This window comes from Mesoplodon densirostris, chromosome 6 (assembly GCF_025265405.1).
Source record: "Mesoplodon densirostris isolate mMesDen1 chromosome 6, mMesDen1 primary haplotype, whole genome shotgun sequence".
Lineage (NCBI taxonomy): Eukaryota > Metazoa > Chordata > Mammalia > Artiodactyla > Ziphiidae > Mesoplodon > Mesoplodon densirostris.
In genome coordinates this window covers 120,518,790-120,543,458 of record NC_082666.1, presented here as the reverse complement: position 1 = coordinate 120,543,458, position 24,669 = coordinate 120,518,790, and the positions used below count along the sequence as shown (strand labels likewise).

Sequence of the window (24,669 nt, the reverse complement as noted above, 5' to 3'; positions counted from 1 at the left end):
TAACTATCCCCATTTTACAAACAAGGAAACTGAGGCACAGAGGGATAAGCGACTTGCCCCAAGGTCACAGAGTACAGACAGGACCGGAAGCCACACAGTCTGACTCCAGGACTGTGCCCTTAGCCTGCACCAGGCTACAGGACCTCTCATGGAAAGGTAGACTGGAAGGGTGACCTATGACCTCCAGCTTCTCCCTGGTCTCTGATGTGCCCTGCTTCTATGACTGTGCTAAGTCACCCGTACACCACCTCACGTGCCGGACCTTTTAAAGAGGGAGAAGCCCTGATGCGTCAAAGTCACCTAAAGCCTTGCTGCTTAAGTCCGTGCAGGTCCTGGGGAGGGGGGCGGGGGTGTCTATGTCCAGGTGGTACTTAGAGGCAGTCATAGAGACCAGTCCCCTGGAGGTCACACAGCATCACTGTTTCCCAACTCTGGCTGTCAGCCCGGTCACTGGGCTCAAACAGCGCTGGGTAATTGAATCCGGTTCAATACCAACCCATCTCTGTCCTGGAAAAGAGCTTGAACCACTTGCCCACCCAGGCTGTGGGCAGGAAGAGCATCCTGACCAACGAACACCCCCGGCACTCCATCAGTATGCAAAGGCTGAGACTGAATACTCCAATGGTCAGGTTGCTTTCAAGGAAGAATTTCACTCACCTGGCCTCCCCGGGGCCTCCCCTGACTCAGCAGCTTTGTCTATGTCACTGGCTTAAAAACACCCCACCTACAAGTAAGGAAAAGGCGTCAGACGCAAAACTGGAGAAACACCTCACTCTCCAAAGTGTTCTGTTTTCCTGGCATCTGGGGAAACTCGCTGAAGCATCACAGAACCGCACTGAAGAACAAGCTTAATACAAGGGTCCACATGGAAGCGCCCAGGGAACACACGAGGTCCCCCACCCCAGAGCACCAGTGCATCTCCTGCATGCAGGAGAAGCAGAGTCCAGACAGCCCTGCTACCTACCTCAGCCCCCCAAGCTCCAGCAACATCGGTTTTGTTTTGCATGGAGTGGAGTGGCTCCTCCCTCTGGGCTTCTGTTTGATTTCAGAGTTTTCCACCCATCCAGCCCTCCCCCAACTCTGCTTGGCCGATGAGGAAACGGTTGTAGGACTTGCCCAAGTTCCCAGAGTTAGTCACCGCTGCACTGAGACTGGACAGCACTCCGACTGCCGGACCCCGCCCACTTGACCATCCTTCAGCGGTACTTTGCTAAAAATCCGAATCATGGAATCTCAAAGAAACCTCGTTCAATCACCCACCCACCCAAGGCTCAGACAGTTCCTGGGGTTTGAAGTTCATCCATTCACTCAACCGTCACGTACTGAGCTCCTACAACATGCCAGACGCCGTTATTAGGACCTGGGGACACAAAGACGGCCCCGTCCTCAACCACGTCACTGTTTTTGAGCTGTACACATTAAGTGACTAAAGTTCTCTGTCCTTCAGTTCCCTCATCAGTGAAAACCCCTACCTCACATGCTTCCTGCGATGAATAAGTGAGAAAACACGAGCACATCGACCACCTAACACCGTAGAGGAGGTGCTCGGTATATGTTAGCATCACTGCCATTTTTTGTAGAAGGGCTCCAGCAAGTATGATCCCTGAACTACCACCTGTGTTAATACAAATGGCTTTGAAATATCATTAAGAACTACCACCAAAACTAGCTTAATCCTGACTAGAAGGTGAGGGTGTTTTTCCCTGCTTGCTCACAAATGGCTGTTGGGCACAAAGGATCTCATTACAGGTTTGAACGGAATCATTAGACTACGCAATAGGACAGGCCATAAACCACACAACAGAGCTCAGGGTCCTGGAAGGAAGCTACCAGCCACAGGGCACTGGGGACTCCAGGCCACGATTCCTACAATCTCATAATAAAGGGACAGGAATGGAACCCCTACTCCAATCCCCTCTGACCAGAAAGAGGCCGGACAAACCGGAGGCAGCCCTCCAGTTTCCAGTGGAGTCCAGACCCACCACAGTCAGCTGAACAGGCTCTGGGGCCTCACCTGACGTAAATCCCAGCTCTGCTGCTTCCTCTCTCGCACCTTTGCTCCTTTGCACCCTCCGCGAATTACTTAATCTCTCCCAGCCTTACCTGGAAATGGGGCTCATCATAGCAGCCACCTCCTAGCCTCTGTGACGATTAAAGGAAATAATGAATGAAAAGCCCTTTGCCTTGGGTCTGGCATCCAGCTGCTGGTGCTTCTATTAATCCTTTTTATGGGGGTGAGGGGGAGATAAATAGCAAATTCCTAGGAAGATGTCATGTCATTTTTATTCTAATTCCTTCATAAGACGCCTTGAGGAGGATGTCCCCAGGATCCACCCTGGTTGGAAGCAAGGCCCTTGCAAGCACTGCATATTTGGACTAGACGACCTGAGTGATGGTCAGGACTGCCCAGCAGCCCTTTAGTTCGCTGACCCTCTTAACAGAAGAGAAACTGAGGCCTAGGAATGTGAGGGCTCTGCACAAAACAGCCCCTAAGGGTCTCCATCCCTCCCACCCACCCCACTTGCACAGTCACCTTTCTCTGCTCCCCATTTCTAAATGAATGGAGACGGCTGCTTACATTAATCCTGATTATGTAACAATCAGGGGAGCTAGAGAGGTGGGGGGGAAATCTAGTGCCAATTTACGCTGGTGCAAAGGGTCCAGAGGAAAGCGCTGCAGAAAGTTCACTAAGTGCTCAGGGCAGTTCTGGAGACCTTTACCTGGTGCTTAAGTCCAGGGCTAGCGCCAGGCAGAGCCCTTAAGTGCCAAGGTTCCCTGAAACGGCTGATTGGCACCCATTCCCGTGCAGTCACCACAGTGGTAGTGAAGGCCCTGCCCAGCTCTCAGGGACCCACCACCCTCGGAACTGCAGGGAAACAGCCAGGTGGGGCCAAACTGAGCTACAGGCCCGGGCACAGGGCGCCCTGCATGAGGTCTGCTCCCTCTGCCACCTGTGGGTGTGGGCCGGCTCTCAGGTCCCTCGGATTCTGGGGATAAATCTAAGTGTGTCTCACTTTCCCAAACGGGGGATCTGGGGGATCCCCCCAAGATGTGCACCTAAATGTGAGCATGACAGAACAGAGACAGCCCTGTTCCAAGCATCAGAAGACCTCAACTCCCATCCAGCTTGGCTACCAAATCCCTGAGGAACTCCTAGCAATCGGTTCACCTAGCTGGGCATCAACATGAATTTCCACCAGCAGGTAAACCGAGAGGTGGAAGATTTCCTGCGTTTTGTTCACCCATCTACTACAATTGCAAATATTTGTCCAATGAATAAATGGAGTTAATAGATCATCTCTAAGGAGGTCCTTTTTGGCCTCTAACATTCTAAATCTATAAAACCAGTAAAGAGTCTTTTAAAAAACAAAACGTGTGGGAGGGGAATGTTTTATTTGGCGGGGAGGTAAATCTACATTGCTAAACCTTAGGACTACCCGCAGCTTAAAAACACCTGTATTAAAAAAAAAAAAAAAGAATTCCAGCAGAGATTAGAACCCTTGTGTGTTGCTGGTGTGCGTGTAAAATGGTGCAGCCTCTATGGAAAACAGTATGGAAGTTCCAAAAAAAATTAAAAATAGAATTATTACACAATCCAGCAATCCCACTGCTGGGTATACATCCAAAAGAACTGAAAGCAGAGTCCCAAAGAGATATTTGTACACCCATGTTCACAGCAGCATTCGTCACAATAGCCAAGGGGTGGAAGCAACCCAAGTGTCCATCCATGGATGAATGAATAAACAAAAGGTGCTATTATCCATGCAACGGAATATAATTCAGCCTCAACAAGGAAGGAAATTCTGACACATGTTACAACATGGACGAACCTTGAAGACACTAAGCTAAGTGAAATCAGCCGATCACAAAAAGACAAATACTGTATGATTCCACTTACAGGAGGTATCTGAAATAGTCAAATGCAAAGTGACCGAAAGTAGAATGGTGGTTGCTAGGGGACTGGGGACAATGGGGAGATGCTGTTTAATGGGGATAGAGTTTCAGTTTGCAAAGATGAGAGCAGTTCTGGAGATGGATGGTGGTGACGGTTGTATCATACAATAATGACGATATACCACACTACTGAACTGTACACTGAAAAAAGGGTAAGATGGCAAGTTTTATGTTATGTGTATTTTAACCACAATTCTTAAACAATCCTCAATCTAATCAACAGCTCACTCCATATGCATTTCTGAAATCACAGTCTGAAATCCTGTCACAATCCAATGGTTCCCTGAGGTTTCTTTGCATAGCTGGGAGAGCAATTTTTTTTTTCTTGTCTGTTTTTGGCGAAGGCGACCAGAGGCTCAAAGGCACAGCATAATCACCTGGACACAGCAACATCCCTGGCTCCAGGGCCTGCCTTGGAAGGAAGCACCTGGAAGTTCAGCCCAGGGGCTCTTGGACGGAAGGCAAAGCTTTGACGTAAGGCAGAAAGGCTTAAGATGCAGAGCTGCGATGCTCACCCTTTTCCACATGCTGGCCCCCGGCCCCAATGATGCAGTGTGTCCCTGTGTAATACACCCTTGGCCTGTGTCAGCCCAGAAGATATCATACCAGGAAGCAGTACCCCACCTGCTCAGGCGTGGAGGTAGCTGTCAAAAACCAGCCAAACGTTTGTATGTGAGAGACTGGGTGACGATGCCGGTGTTTCCAAGGCCCTACCTTGTCATCAGAGCCAGGGAGCCGTGGGTGACGGCCCTCCTGGATCCACCCTGGACAAGCTCAGGGAGCCAGGCACCGCGCAAGTCCCATGCACGGTTCCCAAGTCAAGCGCGGTCCTGCCAGCTTCTGCAAAACTGGCTTCCACGCCCGCCAGAGAAGCCACACCTTCTAAAGCAAGCCCCACTATTAGCCTGTTATCCATAGGAAAAAAAGCCTTTTCAAAGCTGCCCTGTCACCAGCCTTCTCTTGCTCATTCCCCTACTTATAATTATATCAGGTGATGCGTCTGCATGCCTGTCTCCCATTAAAGTCTGACAGAAACACAAAGGAAGGAGCAGCCTCATCTGTTGTGATCTCAGCGCCCCAGCACTGTGCTTTGACACTCCATAACGATAGTCAAGGACTCAGAGGTGCGCTGCATTTCATCCAGAGACGTACACAAAACAGGCACATTAAGCCCCAGATGTACTCTCCTCCCCAAACAGCCATCTGCTTACTGAGGATCTATGTCCCACAGTGGGAAGCATCTCACATTTTCTGGGGTCTAACACACAGGATAAGAGCCCAGGATATAAGCCCTAGGAGAGCCAGGCTCCAGAGTTCAGGGAACACTAGAGGGCTAAGCACAGGCCCTGGCTAAATTTCCCAGATGTTCCCGGAGCCAGATTTCCCACAAATGCTGCTGTCAAATCATCTCCAAAATGCTGGGTGATTTACGTGTAGGCGGGGCCAGGTCACAGCTGGAGGGGATGTTCTCCTGCTTTCTTCATATACCAGACAATAACAGAGAAAGATGACAAAATACCAGAAACACCAGGCTTGATGTTCTAAGGGTCTCAGGGGAAAGACACCAAAGGTAACATCCTGAAGACTCGCCTCTCAGCCTCCAAAATCCACCTGCATGTATAATACAACTTTTTGCATGTACAAATTATTTCCTAAGTTTTGGGGGAGCTATTTGTAAGTTTCCCTGGATGCCTAAGAGAATGGCAGGAACCTTCAATCCTGGGTGAGATTTCATGCCAATGAAAACCCTCATCCTGGAAACAGAGCTCAAGTGTATGATTTAAACCAAAGTCAGCTGATGAGAAGGGTTTCCAGGGGGAGAGAAGGAGATGGGTGCCGGGCATGAAAGTGAGTGGCCAGACCGCAGGAGTCTCACGTTGGTAAAACAGGGTCATTCTACCAACAAATTCTCCCTACAACATAAACAGGGCGCTGCTAGGGGTGCTGGGGATGCTGGGGCAGGCAGCGAGTCCTGGCCTTCAAGGAGGTTACAGTCTAGTAGGCGAAGGGAAGAGCAAACCAAAACTCATACAAATAGGGACTTCCCTGGTGGTCCAGCGGTGAAAATTCCACACTTCCAATGCAGGGGGCCCGGGTTCGATCCCTGATCAGGGAACTAGATCCCGCATGCCGCAACTAAGAGCCCACATGTCGCAACTAAAGATCCTGCATGTTGCAACTAAAAAAAAAAAAAGATCCCGCACGCCTCAGTGAAGATCCCACGAAGATCCCACGTGCTGCAACTAAAGACCTGGTGCAGCCAGATAAATAAATAAATCTAGAAACTTTTTTTTTTTAAGTCATACAAATAAAAAATGTCAAACTCTAAATGTCCTGAAGCAAGGGAGAAGGGGAAGATGCTGAGACAGTAAAGGCAGGGATCCTAGTTTAGACTTGGGGCGGGGTTCTGGAAGTGACTTTGAAGCAGGGACCGGAAGCCTGGGGGGAGCCACGCAGGCGAAGCACGGGAGAAGGGGGCCACCTGGGGGCACGGGTAGTGGCAGGTGGGATGTGAACAGAGGCCCCGAGAAAGATGTTGTGATGGCAGCCAGCTGGGTACCAGGAGCACAGCACAGAGCCCATGTGGAGCCCTGAAAAGAGGACAGTCCTTTGACCCTCCATGGGATGTTTCAGTCTCTTCGGTCCTGACCTCAGCACAAGCCACGGGGAGTGATGGGGTTCCCATCACCGTGTGGGGGATGGATGCAGCAAGCCTTTCAATGTGGCAATGCTGGGTGACCGTCGCCATGCCGGCTGACCCCTCGATGACTCAGCTTCCTGGTAGTGAGCTCATGAAAGGTCCTCAGCAGGAAGGACTCAGAGAGCTATAAACAGAGCCTTCCAGAAGCATCTGCTACACGGCTCTCCTTGATTCTGGGGTGGGGCTGTGGCCATTGAGCATTTCTGGAATTGTGTGAATGCATCGTTTGCAGTCTTTCAGTGCTGTAGTTGGAGGTTTCAAGTAATTTAAATAAATGATCATTTCTCGGCAGGTACTCTGGGAAACAGGGGCCCCAAATGGTAGTTGGGCATCTAGCTCTTTTCCTCCTTGGGCATTCTAGCCCTGGGAGAATTCCAGAGCTGGGGGCCGTGGGCGGGGGTGGTCTTCCTAGCTTCCTCCTTCAAGTAGAAGTGCTTGCAAGTCTATATGTTACATTCCAAGTCAAAAGACAGTGCCCAGAGTTATACAGCCCATGCAAATAAGGAGTGGAAATTTTAGAACTGGAAGCTTCCTAAGAAACCATATAGTTTTAGTTCCATCTTGCCATTCCACAGATGAAGAAACTGAGGCTCAGATTAAGTGAAGTGTTTTCCCAGGGCCACTCAGTTGGTGGGCTTTTGGTCATCAGGAGCTAATTGTAACTCACCCTAAAATGCAAATTAAATGTTCTGTGTGTGTATCCAGAGAAAGAATCCGTTTTGCCTTGTTTCTCCTCATGTCATCCCCTGCCCTCCACGTTCAAGTTCTGGGTTGACAAAGCTTCTTCCTGTCCCTTAAACTCAGAGAGGATCAGAAATCTGCTTCCAACTTAAAAGCAACTTCTAGTAAAAGCCCAGCTTTGTAGTTAACTTTCATTTTCTAGGGTCTGAAAGAGAATTTCAGAAACTTTCTTGTGATTAGATTATCAGAACATTCAAAAGAACCTTGGAAGAGACATTCACGGGAAGGTTAAAATGAGAATTCTTACCCCAGGTCAGGGGAAGCATCACTGGCTGGCCCAATCTCAGGAGCCTGTGGAGGGAACAGTGCTAATTCCAAGGATAAACAGAACCACCTAAAACTGTACCCACACAGACCCCACTGTGACAAACGGCAGTGTAAGCTCCTTCTCTACCTCCTTCTGAAACTTGAAAGACTTTTTTTGGAGGCAAAGAAGGAACTAGGAGTCACTTCAACTTGTCCATGTATTCCTCATTGTTCTTCTATTGTTTTTACACTGAAAAGTCATTTCTAAAGCTGATTTAAGTCATCTTGCTTTATGTTTTTGTTTTGTTTTGTTTTTTTGCGGTACGCGGGCCTCTCACTGTTGCGGCCTCTCCCGTTGCGGAGCACAGGCTCCGGACGCGCAGGCTCAGCGGCCATGGCTCACGGGCCCAGCCGCTCCGCGGCATGTGGGATCTTCCCGGACCGGGGCACGAACCCGTGTCCCCTGCATCGGCTGGCAGACTCTCAACCACTGCGCCACCAGGGAAGCCCTTGCTTTATGTATTTTTAAAAATTGAACTATAGTTGATTTACAACTTTGTGTTAGTTTCAGGTGTACGGCAAAGTGATTCAGATAGATAGATACACACACACACACACAAATCTTTTTCAGATTCTTTTCCATTATAGGTTATTACAAGATATTGAATATAGTTCCCTGTGCTATATAGTAGGTCCTTGTTGTTTATCTGTTTTATATACAGCAGTGTGCAGCTGTTAATCCCAGACTCCTAATTTATCCCTCCCCCACCCCCTTTCCCCTTTGGTAACTGTAAATCTGTTTTCTACGTCTATGAGTCTGTTTCTGTTTTGTAAATAAGTTCATTTGTGTCATTTTTTTAGATTCCACATGTAAGTGACATCATATGATATATGTCTTTCTCTGTCTGACTTAATGATGGTGATATTCTCAGTGCTCTAAGGACTAACTATAAATCTTTAGTCACTTTTGAAATAAATTTAACGCTTTACACTTCCTGGCATAAATACACGTTCATTAATTCAATGATTGTCGGAGAAGCCAAGATTTAAGGAAAAACAATTTTTAAACACAATTACACTGAAAAGGAACCCTCTAGTCTCTTTTTCATATTTTAGATTTTTAACCCTTTCACTGACAACTCCTATCCCAACAGGGCATTTTCTATGGCGTAACGTCCACCAGATCAATCCTTTGCTTCTATCCCGACTGTTTCTCCTGGAGAACAGCTCAGCATTGTCTATCGACACTGAAAAAGGCCCACACACGTTCTCCTTCAAAACACCCAGAAGATTTAGTAACAAAGACCTCCTGTGCCAGGGGAATCCACAGACACAGAAAGGGAGGGCTGGCCTTGGGGTCGGTTGGCTCTTGCCCATGTCACTGGACCAGCGTTTTGGAGAAACAGGACTCAGACTTTAGAAGCTGTGAGATCCAGGAGCTTCTGTCTAAACCTGGACTAGTATGGGCACCAGGAGGAAAATCCTCAAGAGCCCAGCTTCCAGCCTTTATCAGAACCACTGGAGGTTGATGGATAAGCCCCAGGAACTGAACCCTCTGCATTTATAGGAGGATCCACCGGAGACAGAAGGGCTCAAAGGAAAGAGAGGGCACGAAAAAATGTCCAGCTATTCAGCTGCCTTTAAAAAGCGACAAGGAATGAGATAGGAATCTGAGTGTCAAGAACAGGGCCCTGTATGGGGCGCCAGGTCAACCTCTGTCCTTCAGAAAGCCAAGTGGTCACCTACACTGTTTGTCATGCCTCTCAGGTCACCCTACATACTGTGACCTGGGCCGAAAAGGTTACTCGGGCAGACCGTAAACCTCGACAAGTCATGTGACTTTTAATTTTTAGCCACTTGTCTGGCTGCTGCTCCAGCTGGCATATGCCAGTCATGTCACCAATCAATTATGAACCAATTATGAGCAGAAATGCCTTTGACATGAGAGCTTTCCTCCCTTCTTCTGTGTTTTCACCCTGCTCTGGTCCTCAGCTTTGCAGTGAAAGTTCTCATCCAGGGACGAGGTCCTCAGCTCTGCAGTGAAAGTTCTCATCCAGGGACGAGGCTGGGCTTCCTGGATGCCACCAGGCAGTCACTCGGAGGCCAAACAGTGAAGTAAAATTTCAGAACAGGGTGGGGAGAGAAGAAGAATTTCAGAATGTGGGGCAGGTCCCACGTGGAGGCCCCCGTGTGACCCCAAACCCCAAAAACTTTCTCAGCTGATTCTGTGATCAGAAGGCTCAGAGCAGAAGCCCAAAATCAGAATATCAGGGGAGGGTGTCCTGCTGATGGCCAGGCCATCATGGCCTGGGGACAGGCCATGACATTCTAGGGGACAGGGAATCGTACAGCCTTGTTCTAACATCTACTTCTCCTTCAGTCTACATACAGATGGGTTGAGACATTATTTCTTCGAGGGGCCCTTTCCTGACTGCTCCTGAGGTTCGGTTTCCATGAGAAGAGGCTCATTGCCCCCTCCGGAAATGATTTATTGACAGCTCTGTCCTCCTGGCAGACAGGGGACTGCTGTGGGGTGACCTCGGAGGTGTCGAGCCCCCCAGCTCCCAGCGCCCAGCACATGTGGTCACACCCACATGCTCCCACGCCTGAATTAATTTAGTTATTCAATGAAGTCCAGGGGATGAAGCTGCCCTTTTACAAATGCCTTTTAACTCTTTCTCGGTAGAGATGTTTCTGTGAATCATGCTAATGCAAGCCAACATTTAGCAAACAAGCCGTGGAAAGGGTGACTAAGGAAGGAGGCTTGGTTCTATAGTCAGTGACACACCCCAGGTTCGGCCTTCCACCCGCACACTCATGTACACACACACCAGCATCCTCTTTCCTTTAGCAAGGCTTCCCGGGACTTCCCCGGCAGCCCAGTGGGTAAGACTCTGCACTCCCAGTGCAGGGGGCCTGGGTTCGATCCCTGGTCGGGGAACTAGATCCTGCATGAATGCCACAACTAAGAGTCCGCCTGATGCAACTAAAAGATCCCGCACGCCGCAAGGAAGATCCTGTGTGCCGCAAGGAAGAGCCGGTGCAGCATGTATGAATGAATAAATAAATAAATAAATAAATACTTTAAAAAAAGAAAGGCTTCCCCCTGTTTCTCCACTCTGACTTCTTAGATCTGATCATCTGCCAACCACCCACTCCTTAATCCAGGCTGGAGACAGCCCCAGGACACCCATGGGACCACCTCTATTCCAGGGGACCAGAGTACCCCGCTGCAAGCCAGAGGCAGGGCCCTGCATGTTCCCACCCCCAGCAAGCCAGCCAGCAAGCTTCCTGCGGGCTGCCAGCGCCCACTCTCCACCTCCACCTTCCACACTGGCTGCCAGGCCCAGGGCAAAGCAGTGAGCAAGCAAAACCCTCTGTGTCGGCAGCGCGAGGAAAGGAGGAGCAGGGGCCCCGAGACAAAGGCATCTGTGTCCTACCTCCTTCCCCTCTAACTTCTCACGGTCAGTGGCCATGAACAACCAAGGCAAACAGAGATGGGAGGGACCAAGGTAGGTAAGAGCATCAGCAGATACTCAGAGACACACTTCAGGATGATCAGCCACCTCCCTTGGTCCCCAGCCTCACACGCCTGCCACTCAAAGAGGCAGACTCACCTGAAAAGTGAAATGGAGCCTCTAAGGTGATAACCCCACGGAGATGCACGGGGCCCTCACTCCCTGAAGTCGGCCTTAATCACTGGCCTTCATCACAGTAGCCAGCCGTGTGCGGCCCCGCTCGTCACTGGTCCTACATCATCAATTTTAAATGTATTTCTGAGCACGCCCCAGAGTAGAATTGGCTCTTTGTCATTACCCAGCTAAAGAGGTGGCGGCAGCCGGCCACCCTGGTCTTTATTCAACAGATGGGAGACACTGTGTAAGGAGAGAGGTGAAGTGCCCAAGGCCATGCAGCTGTAGCAAATCCTGCAATGGCTGGAACCAGAGCCTGTATTTTCCATTCCAACGAGCTAACCCTACCCCTTTAACAGGATCCCAGTTTGATAATAAATACCACAACCTGGCACCTGCAGAGAGCTTTATACTTTTTAAATGGTATAAAGGTTTGTTCACTGCAAACCGGGCTGTATTTTCTTACTAGATGTATTAAGTAGACCTGAAACGGAGGCACGACAGGCATTGTGACTCTGCCCTATTTAAGATGAGAAAACTGCAGCCCTAGCAGACCGAGGAACTATGAGGTAATGCTCTTCCCAACAGGTCATTTTCCGGCTGTGTTCTGGCAAGGAATCCTCAGGCCAGTCCAAATTCAAATTACTATATTGAGTCCAACGTTGACACACTGCTGAAATGAGAGCTGCAACTTGCTCCAGAGAGAGAAGCCAGGCAGAGCCAAAAATATCCTACGGCAATAGCCATTTGTCATCATCCGCTTGCCTTGCATACTAGAGTAGTTGACCCAGGAACTCCTACCTATATGTTAGAGCCCCGTGTTCCATGCCACACTTTGGTTTCCTGCTGGTGTTCCCTCAACTCCAATTCCTCCCTCCCAAGAATGCAGCTGAGGCCCCATCATCTCCTCTCAGAACCCAGCTCAAGGGCTCTGCCATCATTAACATCTGAGTCTGCACCCCAGCACCTCACTTCCTTGCTCCTACCTGATTCCTTTCCTCAACTCTGGTACAGCAGAAAGAGGCCCAAGTTTCAGGGCATGTTATTGTTCTGAAGCTCAGTTTTCTCATCTATGAAATGAGAAACTGCACATGCCTTTTCCTATCTTCAAAGGAGAGCTAAGGGCTTCCCTGGTGGCGCAGTGGTTGAGAGTCCGCCTGCCGATGCAGGGGACACGGGTTCGTGCCCCGGTCCGGGAGGATCCCACATGCCGCGGAGCGGCTGGGCTCGTGAGCCATGGCCACTGAGCCTGCGCGTCCGGAGCCTGTGCTCCACAACGGGAGAGGCCGCAACAGTGAGAGGCCCGCGTACCGCAAAAAAAAAAAAAAAAAAAAAAAAAAAAAAAAAGGAGAGCTAAGAGGATCAAGGGACAGAATATAGGGTTGAAACAATACAAAAATACTGCAATATACAATTACAATAGCAACATACAAGCATAATCAGGCATTCAAGAAATAACACTTTCAGAAATGATGTTACGAGCTAATATTAAAGGAGTGCTTTCCATGTCCCTGAGGCTCTTCTTAACACTCTAGGTGGATCATAATTAATTCTCATAGCAACACGCTGAGGTGCGTACTATTTTATCCCCATTTCACAGATGAGAAAAATAAGGCACAGAGAGTTTTCAGTAACTTGTCCAGGCACCAGCCTAGGGAGTCTAGCCCCAGAGCCCGTGCTGTTAACTTGAACAGCTCTTAATCACTAAGCATATTGCCTCTGATATGCTCTGCCATTAGCTGGGCCTGTCAAGGTTCACAAAAGCCGCCCGCAAACATGATCCCACCTGAGCTTCTCAACAGCCCTGTCAAGTAGGTAAACAGATGATGTTAGTCTAGGTGACTAATAATAATCTATGAGACAAGGAGACACTGGCCCAGAGAAATGACTCGTCCAGGTTTCAAAGCTGGTGAATGGCAGGACTGGGACTTAAATTCATGGGGCCAGCCCCACGCCCTCCTAGTTCAGTGCCCTTTCTAGGGGCTTCAACACCAGCACCAGTCTGACAGACATGCCCCCCTTCCCAGCCCCTGCCCACGGCAGCATCTCCAGGGAACAAAGGCTGTCGCTACAGTGAGAGGTCCATCAGGGGCTTTTGCCACTGGACCTCAGGGTACCGTGGCTTTCTGAGTCTCTCGCAGGATGTGTGTGATGAATCTGGAGGCTGCTGGCCTCAGAGGACGTCCTCTCCATGACACGAAGCGGCAGCGTCCCCTCACCTGATCCACGGTGGTCAGACATTTCCTAAACCTGTTATGCAACTCTTGCTTCAACCAAGCTGCTGCTGGGATTTCTCTCTATTTCAACATGTTTTGTTTTCTCTTCAGAGAGAAAGCACGAATGTGAAACCAAAACACCTCTTAGTGACCTGACAACGGCCCTTCCCGGCAGGCTGGGATTACTGGGAGGGTACGGTGAGAGGATTCTCAAAGGTACCTTCTGTGAGCCAATTTCAGCTTCCAGAATGACTAACAACCGCAGGGGTGAGGAAGAGGATGGGGGGTGGGGTGGGCACGGAGGAACAGTACAACTGAGGGCCAGTGTCTCCCACGGGGACAGGAGCCGATGCAAGAATGCCAGGCAAAGACATCCCAGTGACACTCCCAATCTGGCTCCACACGTTCAAGATGGCAGCCTGGGCCCTCCAGACTCCACACCCCAGCCCTCATGCCCATCTGAAAGCAAATATCAAGTTGGGCCATTCATCTCCTCAAAGGGAGCCAGCCGGTCCCATCACCTAAGCTCAGGGTCTAATTATAGGGAGCGGGCTCTGGAAATAGGGGCCAGGACCTATTTTTGTTGCCCGGGGTAGGCGGGGCCCTCAGTTAAGTGTGGAATGAATGAAGTGGGTGGCCAGATGAATTAATAGCCTCATCAGGGTTTCACTGAGGCTTATGGGTTCTACCGCAAGAAAGGGACAGGCAAAAGGGCTGAGAAAGTCTCTTTGTGACCAAGATACAGTAGAGATTCCAAACAACGCTAAGCAAAACAAAAACTAGCATTTGTTTCATAGCAGGTTTTAAAGCACTTTTTCCCCCACATCTTTTTTCAAACAACTGATTCATTCAACCAAGAGTCACAGACAACCTTTACGTATCCCCGGTGGCTAAGTCAGAGGGGGAGAAGATCTAGGTCTTTGCATGCCACGCGAGGTAGCCCAGGTTTTATTCTGAAGGCAACGGGGACAGCTAGGGGAGTGTCAGGTGGGGGGAGGCACCAACGGATGTGAACTGAGACCATGGGCTGCCTCTCTACCCCCTCAGGCCCCTTGCAGGCTCTGCAGCACCATGGAGAACAGGCTGGACTTTCCATTCCAATCGGCTAACCTTACCCCTTTAACACGGTCCTGGTTTGATAATAAATACCACAGCCTGGCACCTGCAGAGAGCTTTATGCTTTTTCAACTGTGTTCACTGCAAACCTGGCTGCACTTTCTTCCAATAAGTAGATCTGAAAGGTGGGCAGGATGGGTATTGCTACTCTTCCCTATTTAAGGAGAGAAAACTGGGAGTGTGCAGGACTAGCTAGGGCGGATTTGTGGGAATTCATTCAACAAATATCAATACTTAACTGAGCACCTAAGGTGTGCCGGGTACTGCTTCTGGCAATAGGAACACACCAAAGGACAAAGGAGTAAAACATTCCTGCCCACTGGGAGCTGACATTCCAATGAAGGGAGACCATAAACAATGTAAATAACATTACAGATATGAAGAAAATAGTAAACAATATAAGTAATAAAGATGAGGGAATTCCTTGGCAGTCCAGTGGTTAAGAGTCCGCGTTTCCACTGCAGGGGGCACAGGTTCAATCCTTGGTCAGGGAACTAAGATTCCACAAGCTGGGTGGCGCGGCCAGAAAAATAAATAAATAAATAAGTACGAATTAACAGGATTGTGTGTTATAAGGTCACACATGCTGTGGAGAAAAAGCAGGGCCAGGCAATAGGGAAGTGTGGGTGAGTGGAGGGGAGGGTTTGCTCAACTGTGACTCCGTGATCAGGGAAGTGTGCAATGTAAAGGCGACAGCTGCTGAGTCCCCTGAACCAAGGGAGAAGCAGTAGGAGGGAGAAGAAAACAAATTAAGAGGTATTACAGATGCAGGAGTGGACAGGTCTTGGAAGCATACGGGGAGAAGGGGAAGGGGGGCAGAGGTGGGGGAAAAGCTGAAGGCCATCCCCAATTTTCTGGGGGAGGGGGCCTAGGCCAAAGGGCAGGCCAGAGGGGGAGGGCAGGACGTCCATGATGGACACCAAGGCAGTCAAACGGACATGTCTTCAAGGCAACTGTTTATCTAACTCCTAGAGAGTCTGGACCAGAGACACAGAGATGCAACCTGCGAGTTATCAGGACCCCGGCAGAAATGGAGACGTGTCCCGAAGGAAGAAAAGAAGGTAGAGGGCAGAATTCTGAGGAAGACCAGCAGGCTGCCTGTCATCAGAGGGGCCAGGAAAACGATGGCTGAACTTATTAGCCTGGAGATCGCTGGCACCCTAGTGCCAGCAGAGTGACGGGCACAAAAACCCAGAGAGGCCTGGGGGGTGACAAGGGGCGGAGGGAGAGACTGAATGTCAACCATCCTTCTTGAACATTTGTTATTTTAAGGGCACGTGGGCTCAAGGTGAGCTGCCTGGGGTTGGTTCGTTATTTAAGATGGGAGAAGTACGGACTGGACGTAGAAATGCTTCTAAGAAGGTACCAGTGGTGGGGTGGGGGTGTGCTAAGGATACTGGAACCGGGTTACTCATGAGACAGCTGACCAAAATAACTACCCCCATGACCTTTATTGAGAACTTAGGTGCCAGGCACTGCAGCAAGAGCTTCACATGTGTCACCGCACTTAATTCTTTCAACAACCCTATAAGGTAGGTCTTTGGATTCACATCCACACTCGGCAGACAAGGAAACTGAGCTTAGAGAGGTCAAGTAAGGTGGCCCAGGTGAAGAGCCAGGATTCAAATCCAGGTGTATGGGGTGGTCCCTACACGTCACCCTTCCCCTGCTGATGCCCCTTAGAGGAAGGAAGGACCCTCTTACCTTAAGATAGGAGGAGGGAGGGGCGGGGGGCGGCAGGCTAGTTGGAAGGGCAGTCACAGGAGAGTCTGCCTGGGGGCCTGGTTCCTCTATAAACAGGGAGCAAGATGCCACACTGAGGCTGAGAGAAGTGGAGGGGTGGGGGTCTGAGGAGCAAGGTGGTCTGAAGCAGCTGCTGAGGAGGACAAAAGCAGACTGACCAGAACACGGGAAAGGACAGGCTGGGGGCCCCAGAGGCCTGGCACACGGGGCAGCGGTGTGGGTTTCTCCCGAAGGGCTCGGCTGCCCAGCGGGTGGTGGGTTGTTAGGGGTTAGGTGTGGGCAGGCCAGCGTTGGAAGAACCAAAGGCAGAGAAACTGCGGGCCCGGGAGTGGCTGCAGTGATGGGCTGAGGAAGCCAGGGATGTGCTGAGAGAAGAGACAGGAGCCCTAGCACAGTGTGACCATGCGAAAGCTGCGGCCAGGCTATGAGACGTCTGAATGCACGATTTCAGAGGCGGAAAGGTTCTGGGTCAGGACAAGGCCCCGTGGAGGTCACGGCCCTCGACCTGAGCAACATAAAGAATGGAGAGGGGCTTCCCTGGTGGCGCAGTGGTTGAAAGTCCGCCTGCCGATGCAGGGGACACGGGTTTGTGCCCCGGTCCGGGAGGATCCCACATGCCGCGGAGCGGCTGGGCCCGTGAGCCATGGCCGCTGAGCCGGCGCGTCCGGAGCCTGTGCTCCGCAACGGGAGAGGCCACAACAGTGAGAGGCCCGCGTACCGCAAAAAAAAAAAAAAAAAAAAAAAAAAGAATGGAGGGATTTGGGTGTTAGTTGGGTGGTGGCCAAGAGGGGACAGTCTCAGGATGATGATGGGATTCAGGGTAGTGGAGCAGTCTATGAGCCAGACGCCAACATCCAGAGAAAGAGGGAAAGTGACTGGATCACGTCGTTGATGATGATCATGGTGAAGCTGAGAGCTCCCACCTAGAGGACACTCACACACAGCAGGCTCTGATAAGCGCTGTAAGGACGTAACCCTCACAGCCACCTGGGACATCAGTACCATCTTGTCCTTTTTTTACAGGTGGGGAAACTGGGCAGAGAGGTGAATGAAGAAACTTGCCCCAGGTCACACCCAAGTGGGAAGCAGGACCTAGTCCATGCAGTCTGGCTCAAGGGCCCCTGCCCCTACCCATGCTGCCATCCCAGTAGAGTAGGAGGTGAGTGGGGACAGAGAGAGAAGAGGGATGGACACTGGTGGAAGTGGATGGTGGGAGCCTCAAAAGGGAAGGAGCAGTTGATAAGGTGGGTGATTAACAGCCAGAGGGCAGCAGCACCAAGGCATGTGGTTTGAGGCGATGGGAACCATCTTTTCTTGAGAGGCTTCAGGGAAGTGGGGGTCTCAGGAGAAGGGCTGGATTTCCATCAGCACCGGTAGGAGGAAGGAGAACTCAGTGAAGATGTAAGGGAGCCTGTTACAAGGAACTTCCATGGGTTCCGACGGGAAAACAAGGGAAGAAGGAAGCAATGGAAAGTTGGTTCAGGTGAGAAAAAGCAGGAAGAAAATTGGTGTCTGCATTTCACAGATAAGAAAACTAGACCTCAGAAAAGCTAAGTGTCCCGCCCAACCGGTAAGTCCAAGACTGGGATCTGAATTGCCCCAAGACAGTTCTCTGAGGGTGAGAAACTGCAGCTCAGAAGGAGCTTGAGGGCAGGTTTGCAGTTAAAGAGACAGTGGTCAGATGCAAGCCTCCTATGAAAAATGGCGGCAGCAAACATTCCAGGCGGAGGCCGGGAGGGGAGGGCAGACTTTGGGAGAAGCAGAACTCAATGAAGATTAAAAACAAAAAGAAAACTCTCTGAGCAGGAAAGGTTGGGTACCAGGGGAGATATGAAAAGAGCCAGTTCTGGGGTTCAAGACGGACTACCAAAGGCTTCCTTGAACACAAGCAAGCCAGTTCATCCAGTGGGTCAGCGAAAGCCAGAAGGGGTCCAGAACCCAAGCCTGTAAAAGAAGGAAAGTGGGACTCAAGTCTGGAGATGGGTCACCGCCCCAAAGAGCGGTGGGACAAAAGCCCTCTTCAATGGAAGGGCCACAGATGGCTAAAAGGTGCCCAACGGAAACCAGGAAACTATGGAAGGCCTACTCCACAGAGCCACACCCTCCCTTCCACATGACACGCCCCACCCACACTTCATGTGCACACCCCTGTATGGTTTAAACAATGTAACTGAATCCCCTCAATTAGCCCCAAGTGCCTCCCGCTGTTAAAGAGGTGAGGCCGCCTTGGCTGCCAACTATAAGCCTAGGGGCTCCCCTCCAAGCCCTTTGCCCAGGCCTCCCCCTCCCCCACTTCTGGGCAGAGGGGGCCAGCAGCCGGCAGGAAAGTGGCCACATGGGGGCCAAGTGCTGATCTGGGACCGCCTGAGATCCCTGCTCCCACTCCCTCCAGCAGACCCCAGCCCTGGGCATCAGCACGCGGCCTGGGTGTTCATGAAACAGACAACCGGACAGAAGTTCAAGAGGACTCCTCACTGGGCTCCACGCCACTCGGAAATCCACCTTTTAGAAAAGCGCCTCCCACTGAAGGAGGGCAGAAAAGAAGGGAGGGGCGGGATCTTTAGGAGACAAGAAAGATCACTGTAATTTTGTTGCAAGAACGAGAGCAATTTGGGATTTCACGCCCTTTCGAAGCAGAATGGCATCTACTGGACGATACTTGGTTTCGAAAGCACTGGAGTGGGTGGGAGGGACACTGGCGGCTGCCTTCGTGCCCTGCCCCCCACCTCCCCAGAGGACCCTAGCAGTCAGCTTGCACTGCTGGGACCAGGAAGGATGAGCAAAGTCAGAAGTGGAGGAATACAGAGCCTCCTGGCACCTGCCTGGCTCGCTGCTGCTGCTGCTCCGAGCTCAGCAGGGCCAGCGACAGAAACCCCCAAGGCCAAGCGAGGTTTCTAACTGGCTCGGCGGCCACCAGCTCCTCAAGAGAAGGCTGAGCCTTAACCCACTCGGCCGGCTGTCAGTGCCCTGCCATCGGGCTGCACCCTGGCGGGGAAGGAGGGCTTCCCCCAGCAGAGCTTGAGGACTGAGTTTCCCTGACAAGCAAAACAAGAGAAGGGCTGTGAAAGGGTCAGCGGAAGTTCCCTCGCTTCAAATCTTTCCTGTTTCCTTCTGCCTGCCCCTGCTTTCGCCACCGCAGGACTCAGCATGGTCCGCGAGTGGTGTGCCTAATCTGGTTGGAATTTCCTCCTCCACCCACCTGGCATTCTCCCCACAGCCCTGAGCGCTCCCGACCAGGGGTTCTCACAGCCACCCCAAGTGCTAGCCTAGGCGACCACGCCACTGGCCCCTCTGGAGCACCAGGGAGAGGCTCATGGTAGAGGGGCTGCAAAGCCCCAGTTGGAAAGGAGCAAGTCGTGGCTAGCCTTTGGTGAGAGCCCTACGGAGCCCCCTCGCTCCCTCCCCTGGGACCACTACGGGGTCCCAGCAGCCTGGCCCTTTATGGATGAGTGAGTACTCATATGCTACCGGTGCGGGGACAAGTGACAGAGGAAGACACAGGAAAGAGGAGAAAAGTTGCCGAAAGTCTTCCAAATACCCACTTAATAATCACAGGCTGTTGACTGCTGGAGCTCGAGAGGCACTAGTGATTATGAGGTTCAGTGTTTTTCAGACGTTTTTGCCCATAATCCCCAGCCGGAAGTGCACTTTACACAGCCACTCAGGGAACACACACACACACACACCCAAGCAGAATTTCATGGAGCAGCACTGTTCCTTACCGCATGCCACACGTGCCTGTATTTTGTACTCGCACCAATCTGGCTTTTTAAAAATGTTGCTCCCGGGACTTCCTTGGTGGCACAGTGGTTAAGAATCCACCTGCCAATGCAGGGGACACGGGTTCGAGCCCTGGTCCGCGAAGATCCCACATGCCTCAGAGAAACTAAGCCAGTGCGCCACAACTACTGAGCCTGCGCTCTAGAGCCCGCAAGCCTCAACTACTGAGCCCACTCGCCACAACTACTGAAGCCCAGGTGCCGCAACGACTGAAGCCCGCATGCCTAGAGCCTGTGCTCCGCAACGAGAAGCCACCACAATGGGAAGCCCAGGCACCGCAACAAAGAGTAGCCCCTGCTCGCCGCAACTAGAGAAAGCCCGCGCGCAGCAACGAAGACCCAACGCAGCCAAAAATTAATTAATTAATTAATTAAAAAAAAATGTTGCTCCCACTGATGGGTCACCACCCAGGTTGAAAAATGCAGATCATTAAGGTGGCATGGTGGGGGGGATGGGACTTCACGGGAAAACGTATGTAATGTTACAACGGGAAGCATTAGCAAGGCTGACCTATCTGCACTTAATGACCCAACCTAACAGCTCCCTGGGCTCAGAAATGAAAGTGACCACCCCTGAGCACCATGGTTTACACTATCTAGGAGAGAAAAACTGGAAAAAGCAGGCCCACCCGACACTCTCACTGAACTTTACAAGACCAGGTTAAAACTGTGTGCCTTATAAAATCAAAGAAAACTTTTTTTTTCCCTTTCAAGATACAATTTACATTGATTTGGCTTCAGGTGTAATAACTTTTTGAAATTTCAAGAACGTAAAGAGGACAATGAGTGTTCTGTGTCCGTAGAAAGGGGGACAGGTTAAAAATGGGAAATACTGAACTGGTCCACAGCCTCCGTTTTACTAGTGACAAAACTAAGGCACAGAACAGTGCCTAAGGCATGAAACAAGTTAGGGGCCGGGCTTGAACCCCAGCCCAGGGCTCCTGATTCAATTACTCACAGTCTTCATCTTCCCAAATATTTAAGAAGAACACAGTGAAGGTCTCCCCAAGTAGAGCATTTGCATGACTGAAGCATATCTCATGTTGGACACAGACAACCGTGCTGGTCTTGGCACACGTTGGCACTCTGCCGCCGCCTGACTGGGGTCACACAGCGGGGCTCACACCACTTAACTCTGTACCTTTCATCCCTGCTGCAAAATGAAAAGAGTAATCCAAGAAAGTTGTAGCCAAAAAACAAGAGGGGCTTTAAAGCCAAACCTGCATGCTCAAAACCAGAAGAACCCCTAAGGGTCATTATTCAGAGCTAGGATTAGAATCGCAGAACCTAGAAAACCTTCCTGGTTCGTTAACCCAAGCCTTCATTTTACAGTCAAGCCCCACAGAATGACTTGCCTAGGACGGTAAGACCAGCTCCTTCGATCATACACACCACATTAACCTGGTCACAGGTGAAAACTGCTACGGAAAGTGATACTAAGTACACAGTGACAAATGGATCAAAACAGACCAGCATCCACGGGGCAGGGGCAGGGGCAGGGAGGAAACTAAACACAGATCACAAGATTCAAACACGTGAGATTAAGGCCTCTTCAGAGTGTCACAGGGAGCTCGAAAGGCATGACTGACTATTCCTAATCCTAAAGATAAGCTAAAAGGATGCCCTGAACCAAACTCACAGCAGAGGCCAAGGGCCTCAGAAGTGGTACAGGTCCTTGATGGAACATTCATCTCCACGACCCAGTGGGTCTGGTGCCTGCTCAAGTAACATCTCCCTGCTCCTAACTTTCCCACACTCTGTCCAAGGCACCTGAGACACCAGCTTCAAACATGGGGAATTTTATTACATGTGAGGGATTCTTTCCTATACAAATGCCACCTGGTATCTGTCCAGGGTCTTTCCTGGAGCACCTTCGAAAACCTAAGAGACAAGATCTCCCTGTGGCCTCTGTAACCCTGGCAGGCAAGGACCATTCCCTTAATTCCCCACTGGGATGCCGGAGGGAGAGAAGGGGTGATGGCTCAGTCCCAGCAGCACAATATAAGACTTGGGCTCACCTTACTGCCAATGCCCATGGCCTTCTCTCTGGACCCGTGTCTGTCCAGCCACTGACTGCCAGCTCTGAGAGCTGCCCAGGGCAGGGAAAACCCTCTGCATTAGACATTCTAGCCTTCACGCCGCTCACATGGGGCAAGCATCAGCAGCAAGATACAGATGCTAGCTGGGGAACTCTGCTGGGCCTGCCTTCCAGGATAACTGCCACCCGGAGAGGTCCCCAAATCTCCCAAAGCACACTGGGGCTGCAGTCGGAGGATACAGGTGGCTCCTGAGCCCAGGCAGGCTAATCTGTTCACCTCTCTGTGCCACGGTTTCTTCATCTGTTAATCCCCAGGGTTGCTGTATGTTTTAGATGAGTTCTGCCCACAAAAGTGCAATGTGTCAGTACTAGAATTACTCCCCGTCAGCACTTTATCCCCTAGCCATTCGGTATCCTGAACAGGCTGACCGAGGGCAACTCAGGTAAAATCCGCCTGGCTAAAGCTGCCTCCTTACAGAAATGCATTTAAAACTACCCGGGAAGTACCGGGCCAACTGAACGTCTATTACACAAACCGTAAGAAAGGCTGTATAGCACACGCTCTCCCTGCCTGCCCGCCTCCCTACAACAAAATGAGAAGGCAAATGTCATTGCAAGTCTTACTGCCTCTCAGCGGCTCGACAGCCGGAGGGCGGGTGGCCGGGCCGGCCGGACCGGGGACACGTTCCTCGGCGCGAGCGTGGTTAGCGCTCCCGGCGGCGGGTCCCTCCGGGACAGCGCACGTGTGGGCAGCCTCGGCCACCCGGCACCGGCCGGCGGACGCCACTCGCCGCGGCTCGGACACCGGGCGCGCCAGCTGGAGCCGCAACGACCCGGGACCGCAAACTCTCCAATCGCGTGGCCAGACAGTGGTAAGACTGTGCAAAGCTGCACTGGCCGCCTCCCTCGGGAACCCCGCCGCCACCACCGAAGCCAGCGGCGCTCGCCACTCCTCCTCACCGGCCGCAGCGCCGCCAGCAGCCCGGGCCGGGAACTCGGCGGGAGCAGCGGAGCGGGGCGCCGGCTGGGGCACCCTCGTGGGCGCGGGGGGTGCCCCCAGGGCCCAGGCTCACAGCGGAAGGAGCTGCGCAGCGCGCTCCCCGGCGCCCCGGCTGCGCGCGCCAGCTCCCGGTGAGACCCAGGAGACCCGGGGCGCCGCGGCCCCGAGGAGAGCGCGGTTTCGGAGAGCTGCATCCAGGCTGCTCCTGCGCGGGATGCAAACGCACGCGCGCGCGCTCTCCTCTCCGCTCGCTCCGTCCCTAAAGTCCCCTCGCGCCTCACCTTCACTGAGTCTACCGGGTACATGATCGAATGCTCCAGGATCCCGGCCATCGCTCCGGCTGTCATGTGGATGGATAAGGAGACGCTGGTCGGCAGGTTCTCATAGTCCTCCGACCCGGCGTCCTTGCAGCCGCCGCCGCCGCCATCTCGGCTGTCCCCATCCATCCTGCGCCCTCCAGCCTGGCTCCCTACGCCGCCGCAGCGTAGCTCCATCCGCCGGCTCCGCTGGGCGCGGGAGGCTGCAGGAGGCGGGCGGGGAGGGGGAGGGGGTGAAAAACTTCACTTCTTTAAAGTGGGAACCACCTCCCGGGTGCTGCGGCGCCTGACGCCATGGCGGGCCGGGGTGGAGCAGAGGGGCACCAATCAGTGGGAAAGGAGAGGCCCGCCGCGGCCGCGCCATTGGTGTGCGGGACAGTGGGGACCCGCCTCCCAGTGTGACCTCACTGCCCAGTGCAAATTTCCAAGCTACCGGATGGGGGCGAAAGGAGACGTTGGGGTGTCCCGGGAAGTTGTCTTACCTCCTGGTGGGGTGGTGCTGCCTGGTTTGGGGCAGACCAGGGGGCAGTCGCTGGGGAGGGTCAGCCGGACCGTAGGGATTGGGCAATGCTTGAGGCTGGAGGGAGATTCGGAGCAGCGGAAAATCTGCCCCCAGAGCCCGGGATTTTGCAAACAGTATTGCTCAGCAAGCTTTGGCATTCCTCAGGCCTGGAGGGGGGAAGTTGCTGCGAACGTCATTTATGGAGCAGTTATGGTGGCTGGAGGAGGGGAGGGGTGGAGGCACACTTGGGGGTGGAGTGGAGTTCTAGAATTGAGGACCCACTGCACCATATGAGGGGTGCACCTCCTTTTGTGCAGCACGAGAGCACGTCCCGTGGAGGGAACAAAGTGAAAACTCAAGATGCTGTGCCAGGCTGCTTCGTTGGGGAGAACGGCCACTTACTCGAATTTTTCTGTCTCACTGAAAACACATAATACATAGAGCAAAACTTGTGCCTCCTTATTCTTACCAAAAGGCTAGATCCACCCTGCCCTGGACTGGGCAATAAGTAGCCACCAGGATGGAGCCCTTCTGAGTAGGCGCCTTCAGCACGTTTTCCTGGGGCTGGAGGGGCTTTAGAAGCCTGGTCTCACAGTAGGGTGCAAAGTGGCCAAGAGAGTAAAATCGTGCAGTATTGCATCTGCCTATCTTTAAAGACTCTGGTCTTCTAGCTCTTAAACTCCT

General features: G+C 51.9%; 1 protein-coding gene across 2 annotated transcripts in view; it reads right to left on the bottom strand.

The window, feature by feature from the left end:
- Positions 1–23,759, bottom strand: part of SLC25A37 (solute carrier family 25 member 37) — a 43,096-nt gene extending 19,337 nt beyond the window's left edge. Inside the window, exons 1-2 of one of the 2 annotated variants that reach the window (XM_060102557.1) lie at positions 23,448–23,525; positions 658–724 (exon numbers count right to left, since the gene is read on the bottom strand). Coding sequence is in view for 1 of the 2 variants with exons in the window: in XM_060102556.1 (XP_059958539.1) it covers positions 23,448–23,660 (213 nt within the window). In the remaining variant the exon portion in view is untranslated. Of the gene's footprint in view, positions 1–657; positions 725–23,447 lie in introns of both variants that reach the window. The other variant, XM_060102556.1, reaches the window with a different exon arrangement.
- Between the last annotated feature and the right edge of the window lie 910 nt (positions 23,760–24,669).